This window comes from Charadrius vociferus, unplaced genomic scaffold, assembly GCF_000708025.1.
Source record: "Charadrius vociferus isolate BGI_N301 unplaced genomic scaffold, ASM70802v2 scaffold105, whole genome shotgun sequence".
NCBI lineage: Eukaryota > Metazoa > Chordata > Aves > Charadriiformes > Charadriidae > Charadrius > Charadrius vociferus.
Genome location: NW_009648543.1, coordinates 1,714,787 through 1,723,712, shown reverse-complemented (window position 1 = coordinate 1,723,712; position 8,926 = coordinate 1,714,787). Strand labels below are relative to the sequence as shown.

At 40.3% G+C, this 8,926-nt stretch overlaps 1 protein-coding gene across 1 annotated transcript in view; it reads left to right on the top strand.

The window, feature by feature from the left end:
- SHROOM2 (shroom family member 2) overlaps positions 1–8,926 on the top strand; it is an 83,013-nt gene that overhangs the window by 33,272 nt on the left and 40,815 nt on the right. Inside the window, exon 3 of the mRNA XM_009885963.1 lies at positions 4,348–4,479. Coding sequence (XP_009884265.1) covers positions 4,348–4,479 — 132 coding nt within the window. The remainder of the gene's footprint in view (positions 1–4,347; positions 4,480–8,926) is intronic.

Genomic DNA, 8,926 nt, shown 5'->3' with positions numbered 1-8,926 from the left:
TCCAAGGTGGTGGCTTGTAGCCGCGGGCAGCGCGCTATTCCGTGTAGAGCTGGAAGAGTTAAAACCCTCCTTGCTGCAGCTTTGTGCTGCTTTTGTCAGCGTGGGTGAAACCCGGGGGTGGGGGTGAGGGGGGGTGGGCTTTCTGTCAACTGGAATGGGGTTTCTTCCCGCCTCTGACAAGCTCAGTCATTTTTAAGGAATTATTTAGATTTGTGAAAAGTAATCATCCGGGTCGGTAAGTTTCGGGCAATGTAAGGACATGAAATAACAGAAGATAGCCTTTAAAAAGGAAAGAGGCTGGGCAGTCCATGTTAAAATGCCCCGTCAGTACGACTCTTCGTTCATTTTCACATTTCCAAAGTTTTACCTGAAAAACCCCTGTAGGAACTATCCATTACCTTGTTCTTGAGATGGGTCAGGGCATCTCTGTGTGGATATGTCGGCGCTGCTGGTATTATACACGCTCCTTTGAGTTAAAGAGAAGGGCCCACTAACGAGATGAATGAGAGGGATGAAAAGCCAGTTTTCTGTTTCAGAAACACTGTACAGCCTCTGTCATGTGTAGCTGCTGCTACTTGGCAGTGAAAGATTTGCAGCCTTACACTTCCATATGAGCCAGCAGTCAGGCTTTCCATCTCTCCTGGTTCAGCAAAGGACTGGAACAAAACCTTAACAAGCAAATAAATCCTAGCAGTTGCTTTCCACCTGGATGCAGGTCCATGGAACTGCCTGTGCTCCTTTTGCTTTGGGACTCCACATGCAAAAGCTTGTATGGTAGGGTTACAACAGAACAAGGGTGCTTTTTGGTAGATGGGAATAAAACAGAAATTGTGTTGGCGGGGGAGGGGGGGAATACATGCCTCTGTTGTATCTGCTGGTCTTTTATCTGAACGGTACCTACAGGAATTCAGAATGTGTCTGAAAACAGGGGAAATGGCTCATATTTATTGATATTTTAGTTGTATGCTGAGGTAGTTCATACTTTATTCGATTTTCTGTCTACTTCTCATTTTTAAGATTTTTTTCTGACTTTTGTTATTGTTTTATGGATAAATCTGCTCATCCAGTTTAATTATTTTTCTCTCTTAGTCAAGGAAGTATGTTTTCTCTCCCCCTCCCCCATCTAGTCAACCTCTTCAGTATTGCTGCAGCAATCTAAGCCAGTATCTCTAATCTCTGTAGTCTGTGAAATTCAGAACATCTTTCTTAATGGCTTCCAAGCAGTAACTATAAAAGAACAGATTTATTCTCAAAAACTGGATTGGAAAGGTTGTTTTATTGCTAAAGTATTTGCACATATGTGTCATTGAGACCACTATCTAACGGATTGCTTATAGTCAATAGAAATTGTTTTTTTCCCTTTGTATCATATCTTCAAAGCTTATCAGCTTTTTCCTTCCAGCAGCTTTTGTAAAAGCTCTGGTAGAAAGACAGTCTCAGTGAAATGCTTTTATTAATGCTTCCATTAATGCTAGAGGTTTTCTGGGTTGTAGGTTCAGATGATCTCATTCTGTCACTCAGAATTAATACAGAGGTATTACATCAGAATATAAATGCTCAGCTTCCAGCATCTTTAGGTGCCTGCAAAATATTCCTGGTTTGAGTCTTTTAATCTTTTCTTTCCGGTCCTTCTATCCATTTGTGCTGAGTTTTGGAATCAATAGTCATGCTGGGCTCCATTTATTGTTAGAAAAAATTGTTTCTTGAAGTGCAGGAATTAATAAATGTAATTAAATGATGAGAATACAGCAGAAAGCATTATTGACTATACACAGGAAATTAATGTTTAGTCATGTTGCAGACTTCAATGAAAGCAGGTGTCTACGTGATTCAACCTCCAGGTATCCCACCAGTATTTTTAGGCGGTTCCGACCATTATGTCTTAAAAATAAGAACCTCTTAAAACATACATGTGTCCACAAACACAAAAAACCAAAACAGAACTTAAAAGGTCTTGTCCACTTGACCTGCCTCACGTCACAACTCAGTCCAGTCTGTTCCTCCCCTTGCTTGGCTGCTCAGGAAGATGAAAGTGGTGGTGGATATTGTAGCACAGAAAATGCCATCTGAAAATGATGTTCATGTGGCGAGAAGCTATCTTATGAAGATCTTGAGAAGTTCCATGAGGTACAGTACTGACTTTACAAGTGCATCCCTTCTGTTCCTTCCCAGTGATTGAATTCCCCTACCGTTTTCCAAACTCGTAGCAAACCATCACAGAAGTCCTCTTTCCCAACCTTCATTTCCTCATGCTCCACACATTGCTTGTATTGTGCTATCTTTACAGTCTTGTGTTTCCTTAGTGGTGCATCGTAGAAAAGTAATTGTCTCATAATAGATAAATCTTTTTGCTCAATTGAGGCCTAATGAATTTGCCTAAATAGGTATTTGTGTTTTCCCAACTGGTATCAATACCATTAGAGGTGAGCTGGAGCCTTCGATGTTCTGTGCAGCTGAACACTGGAACGATTTTTTTTCCATACCTGAACACAGGCTTGGGGCCCTTGGAGTACGCAAGGACTGTATGGAGCCCAGCATCATGTGGCTGAGCAGAATCCTTTGCGCTTGTTGGCACTGAGAGTATTTGGACTCCTCCACTCACTCTGAATTTCATATTCTACCAAGAAAGAACAACATAGTGATGCTCTGCTTAACTGTTTTCTGTTTTGTCATACTGGGAAGAGTAGGCTTTTGTTTATGGAAACAATTACTTCTTTTTTTAGTGACAGTAATGATGCTACACTTCTTAGTGAAATTGCAGCTTCCCTGTAGAATTATTATTTTCCTTTTGTAGTCCTGCATGCAGAGTTTGGAAAGGCAATTCATCACTGAATTCATCAGATCTTCCTGAATGTACTGCAAAAAAGCTGTGTACTCAAATTTGACCTGTTTTAAAGATACTGGGTTTATAAAGAGCTTCGGTTTTGTTCTCTAAATCTAGTGGCTGTCTGATAACCCAAATTTATAAAAAGAGGGAATGAGTAAAAAAATGTAGAACTACCTTTAGAGTTCAAGATGAAAATAAGGGAACACTTTCTCAGCTTAGCAAATTATTTTGTAACTCCGACAAATTACTTAACCTTGTAGTAATAAACTTCATAAGCACATAAGTGAAATACATAAGTGCATTAAAAAAACCCTCAAGAACTAAGGTCCTGTAAGCTTTTGTTTCAGACTGTGGCTTGGAAGAATGAGATTTGTCTCGCCTTATACCTCGTCTAAATTTTAAATTACACTTCCCTCAAGAAGAGCCAAAGAGAAGGGCAGGATGAATTACCTTCAAGAAGTTCCTGCTTCCTTCCTGGGTGACTGAGAGGGTCTAGACAAATGGCCCATGCTCAGCATCTGCTCACTGAAACAGAAGTAGCTGAATTCCACCCAGAAGGCTTATTTAACATTGGGGAAAAAGAACGCACTTATTTCGTAAGTGCTGAGAGATGTTACAAACAGCAAGTCCTTGGAAGGAAGTGCAAGCTGTTGTTACTAATTCCTTAACAGAAGGAAGGGGCAGAGGAGTGTAGAGCAGTTTTGCAGAAAGGTTTGCAATTTACAAAGCTCTGACAAGTTATTGTTGTACTTCTTAGAAGGGGGGTCTCTTCCGTTACGTGAGCATGTACATTTGGAGGGGATATCTAAGTAGATATTTGAATTGCTGAACTATTTTTGAGGAGTATTCTTTAAAAACAAAAAAAAATCCAAAACAAACAAAAAAATCCTGCATACCTGGGGTGCCAGACATTTCAAGAGCTGAAGCAGAACTTGGCTGGAGTTAAAACGATTAGTTATATCACTCTTGCTAACGTGTATGAAACAATGTACGTGGCTTTATTCCTTCCTGTCATTAACTGTTTTCTTCCCACCTCCTCCCATAAGCACGTACCCACAGTAAAACCTTGCCAAAGCCCTACTGTACTGATGACATGTTGTAAAAGAGTCATAAGTCTCAGTATTAGCTTTAACCATTAAAGCTGTGGATACATGTCAGGTACTTTAAAATTTGTTTGCCTGTCTCCACCCCTCATAAAAAAACACCCCACTACCAAAATAAATATAATTTTAAAAACAAGCAAAAAAAACGGAACAAAAAACACACAAGGTGGACCGTGGAGAGTATTGACATTTCACTGCATCTCGAGCATTTTAAAGGAATGTTGGTGTCTTTTCAAAACTGGCATGCATGTAGAAGGTTGTCTCATTTGCTGTCACGTAAAGTCATTATGCCCCTGTCCTATCTGTATAGCGTTTGACTAGATTTTGACTATAGCGTTTGGTAGATTTTTTTTGCTGGATGTCACCTTACTGAACTGTTTGAATTAAACTAGTACACTCTAACTCTCTCGTTTTCAGAAGAAATGACCTAACCTGCAGGCCTCACTCCTGGCACGCAACCAAATTTACAGAAAGTCAACCTGAGACAGCCACGTCACACCTTTCCTCGTCCAATGCCTGCGCTTCCTGGCACTCGCGCTATCATGCAAGGTGAGTCTCTGCTTAAGTTACATACATTAAGCTCCAACGGCGAGACAATAATAATGTAGGTCATGACATTGAGTGGGTTTTTTAAAACCATGAAGATTATATTATATGTCTTTAGTATCGCCTGTCCTTTCAATGCTTGAAGGGGGAGCATGGGAAGTTTGACATATGGATGAGTGGATTTCAGAAACAGTATGTGATATGTGCGTGTGACTGAAAGGTAAGAAACTAGCTTTAAAGGCACTCAAAAGGTTATGTTTCTTGCTCTGCATTTCCTTTCAGTGTTCACTGGGAAAATCCTAAACCTTTGTAAGCAAAAAGAAACCATCAAAAAAGTGAAAGAAATAGTAAAGGGAGAAGAAATTGAAAAATACTGTTTCAGACTATTAAAAAGCCTTTTCCTAAAGGGGAGGGTGCAGAATGTTTTCCTGTTGGACTTTAAGGTTTTGCTGGTTTTATTAGTTAAACTGTCTTTCCGTAATCTGATCCTCCATACAGCTGTGCTCTTGCTTGTGCAGAGAGGTAATAAGACCAATGATTTTCAGTCCCCGTTTAAGGCACCTTAATATTTGTTAGGTTTCATTCAGCGGTGGGGGAGAAAGGCTGGCACTCGTGCAGTTTTAGTTGTGAAACTTAAAACTTTTAGGTAAAGTCTGTTTGTGTCTGATTACAAGTTCTTGTTTGTTTTTTGGTCGTAGGTGACATTCTTCAGCACTTTTACAAGGCGTTTTTGTTGGGGTTTGTTTGTTTGTTTTTTTCTCAGTTCCTATTGGGCTGTAGTTACACTGAGCATTAAAGTAAATGAGTCTGGTACGCAAATCCCAGTTTGTAAAGTAGGCTTGTGTTTTCTATACTTACTGCTGTACATTCTCCATCATTACTTCTTGATGTTAATCTATTGAGGTAGTTAAAACAGAAGAACATTCATACGTTAAGATTTTATTTTATTTTATGTCATTTTTGCAACCACTTTTACATTGTTTTCTGTAGAAGCTCTGTACTGTTTTTAAAAATAATTTGCTATCTGCCCTTGAACAAAGTATGAATGTTAACATTTAGACAGAAAGGTTTTTTTAAATGCATTTTATAATACTTGTTTAGCAGAAGTTTCAGCACATTATATTCCTCAAATCCTTGACTATAATTGCTGCCAGTTTACACTGACTTTAGAGAGTTTGTATTTAAATTTCATGTAGATGGGCTGAATTAAATTTATAGATTTGAGGACAGTAAAAGTCCTTGTACATAGAAACAAAATCCAGAAATTTCTAAAAACCTTATGGAGTTCCTGGTTGCAATACTAAAGTATTTCTACTTTGGTCTACTGAGCGTTCTGATGGAGCTGTAAATCAGTATATGCTTCCTGTTCTTCCAGACAGCTGTCCTTGTACCTTGTGAAAGTAAAATATTACAAGACTCATGTCTCAGAGTGTGATTTGATAGGAGCTGGGTGAATCACAATATTTTAAAAAGAAAAAACTATTAATTTGGTTCAAGGCCAGCTTCAAATGAGCTTTGGACAGGAAGTAATGGGTGTAAAGGAAAAGGGGGAGGGGAATAGAGCAATCCTCTCCTCCCACATATCAGAAATAGCAGCAACTGCTGGTAGACATCAGTATTAATTAAAAGGGCAAATTCTGCTTTCTCAGATGCTATTGAAAGATGTAGTGGCTTTAGCACAGTCCCAGTCCCCATCCTGAACTCCCTGGCTGCCTGTGCTGCTCACTTGACACGGGATGTATTTGGGAGATCTGTTAGCCCTGGTGTCTGTTGCCCAAGAGAGTTTCAGCGGCAGAGCTGACTTCGGACTGTGGCTGCTGAAGGCCCAGCATTCCCAGAGTGCCAGCCCAAGGATTTGGGTATTTTGAGGATCCCAGTTGCAGAGGGGGGTTCTTTGGGCTTGCTTGTCTGCAATAAGAGAAGGTGAGCAGCTTCAGAGTTTCCCCACTTTCAAACTACAAATCACAAACCGAAGAAGCTCGCACAGCAATCAGTATGCAAGGAGATAGAAATTAATAGAAATAGCCCCAGGAGGATATAGTTCTAGCCCAAGGATCCCATCCTTGGGCTATTTCTGGAATTTCTTGTCCTTCCTTGAGCTAAGCATCCAAGACTGGTATTCACAGCCTAAAATCTCTTCTGAATGTGCCTGCATGCATTCTGTCTATGAGTATGAAAACTAATTCACTTGTAAAACGTGGAGAGTTTGATCAGGGGAAGAGATGCTTTTGCTGTCTTCTAAGCAGGATATACCTGTATTTTGTGTGTTATTGGGGTGCTCCTGGACAAAACAACCCTCTGAAGAGTGTCTATAGCTAGACTTAGCTAAGGGTGATTTGATTTGCTTTGGTTTTGGAGGGTTTTTTCGTTGTTTTTGGTGGGAGCTTTTTGCCAGCCTGCTGAATTGGGACCTTTGAGAAGGTGCACGAAGCTAGAGGAAGACAGACAGACCAGAAGAAACTGTACCAGTGCAGTTAGGAGAGAGGGTAGTTCTGGAGCCCAGGTCACCACATCCACCACTATGTGTGTATCTTTTCTTTTTATCGTGTGAGTTTCATTCAAAACCTGTAAACTGTCTTGGGAGCACTGGGCCAGGTCTAGGTGCCTCTCACGCAAGGCTAAAGATTGAGACCTTGTAAGCTTTTTGTGCCTTACTCTGTGAGTCTTCTGCTATTTTTTTGACAGAAGTCGTACCTTAACAGCATCGATGCAGACTTCTTTCCTAGCCCCCCCTAGACTAAGGCTGAGTGCACTTTTCTGGGAGGTGTGGACAGGAACTATGTTAAGTTGCTGAAAGTTTAGACCCTGTGGGTTTTTTCCAGTAGGATATACTATAATAGAGGACGTTATAAACTTTGCCCCCACACCTTAGGTGTGCAGTTGGAACCAACAACCCCTTCTACTTCATTCTGGCCTTACAGGTGTGGGTGTGAGGCAAGTATTCTTTGAGAAGGCTGTTTAAACTGAGTTTTGGGAGCGATTAGGGTCAGGTACATTTGGTCCGTAATCCCATGCGGTCTGAATGTGGTCTTATTTGCTGAGATGATGTCATTTCTGGGAGGGCCAAGAAGCAGAAACTCATGCCGCAGGGTTGAGTGGGGTGCTTGTTGGCCAAAGTGGCCAAGGACGGTGTTTGTAGATTTCTCCTCTACTTTACCTGTCAGACTTCAACTGGCAATGTAGGTGCTTTTGTGAATCCACCCTAAAAAAAGCTAGTGAGAGAAGGATAACCTGGAATGCCAGGCTCAGGCAGAGAAATGGCTTTTGGACTCTCTGCCATATGAGGGTTTGTGGGAGGATTGCCTTGCAGTTAAGGGACACAGGAGGCTATGCTTTGTACTAACACACCATCAGAAACTTTCCTGTCCTTTCTTTGAAGCTTTTGCTGCATCTGCTGCGTTTCCATTAGGTATTTTCTAGCAGGGCTTTGAACCTCTTATGCTGATGGTGTCTGCTTCACTTTTGATACCAGCAGATTTACATGAGACTTGTAAACTGTAAATTGAGGCTTTCCTGCACAAGTGTTATCTTTATTTTAATTGATGCCAAGTATCTCCTTAGTGCTGAAGAGGGGGAAAAATATCAGCAATTCACAGCAATATTTGGCTTACATTCTTCATTAACAAAGGAGATCCTAATAACGACTGAGACACTTTTTACATGAACCACAGTATCTGTTTAAGACGACAAGACCTTTTTAAGTGTTCAGCAAGATGTTTTAAAATGCTGAAAATAAAAGAATGAAAGAACAAAAAACCCACAAGATGAGGCCAATGCTAGTGTATCTTGTTAATATAATGCTTTTAGAAGATAAGCACAAAGTACACCTTCTCTTATTTCACATAAATTGCTTTTGACTATGTTGTATTAAAAAAGTTACAAAGGCTATAGTAAAAAGTGCAAGAAGGTTTGTGAGGGGGGGGGGGGGGGGGAAGCAATTCTCATGTTAATACTGAATTCCAAAGAACTATTTAATTGACCTTTGCAATATTTTTGACAGGAAAAAAGGTCTATATCACTCTTTGTATTTTTATGTGGACTAATCTAATTTCATTCCTGGCTTTCATAGGTTTCTTTACTGCACAAGATTTGATAGATGCTTCGTATAATTATAGCTACAGGGAAGTGGAATAATTCTGGGATTTCTACCAAGGGGCTTTGCATGCAAGGGCAAGAATTTGAATTTGGTATATAAAAGCAGGGGGGGCTGCCAGTGAAGTTCAAACAGGGAGATGTGATGAGAATAATTGGAAAGACTATCAACTCATCATCGGTGTGTTGGATTGACAGGAGGTGGGTGCTGTGGAAGATACAAAAGAAAAGAAAGAAACCTGAACAAAACTGACTTGGTAGGAAAACAACAGAAGCAGCAAGATTTTGAAATAGTGTCCTAGGCAAATGATCCAGAGAAAGTACAATGTCAAAGATGATGTTTCTATAGAGGAAAGAG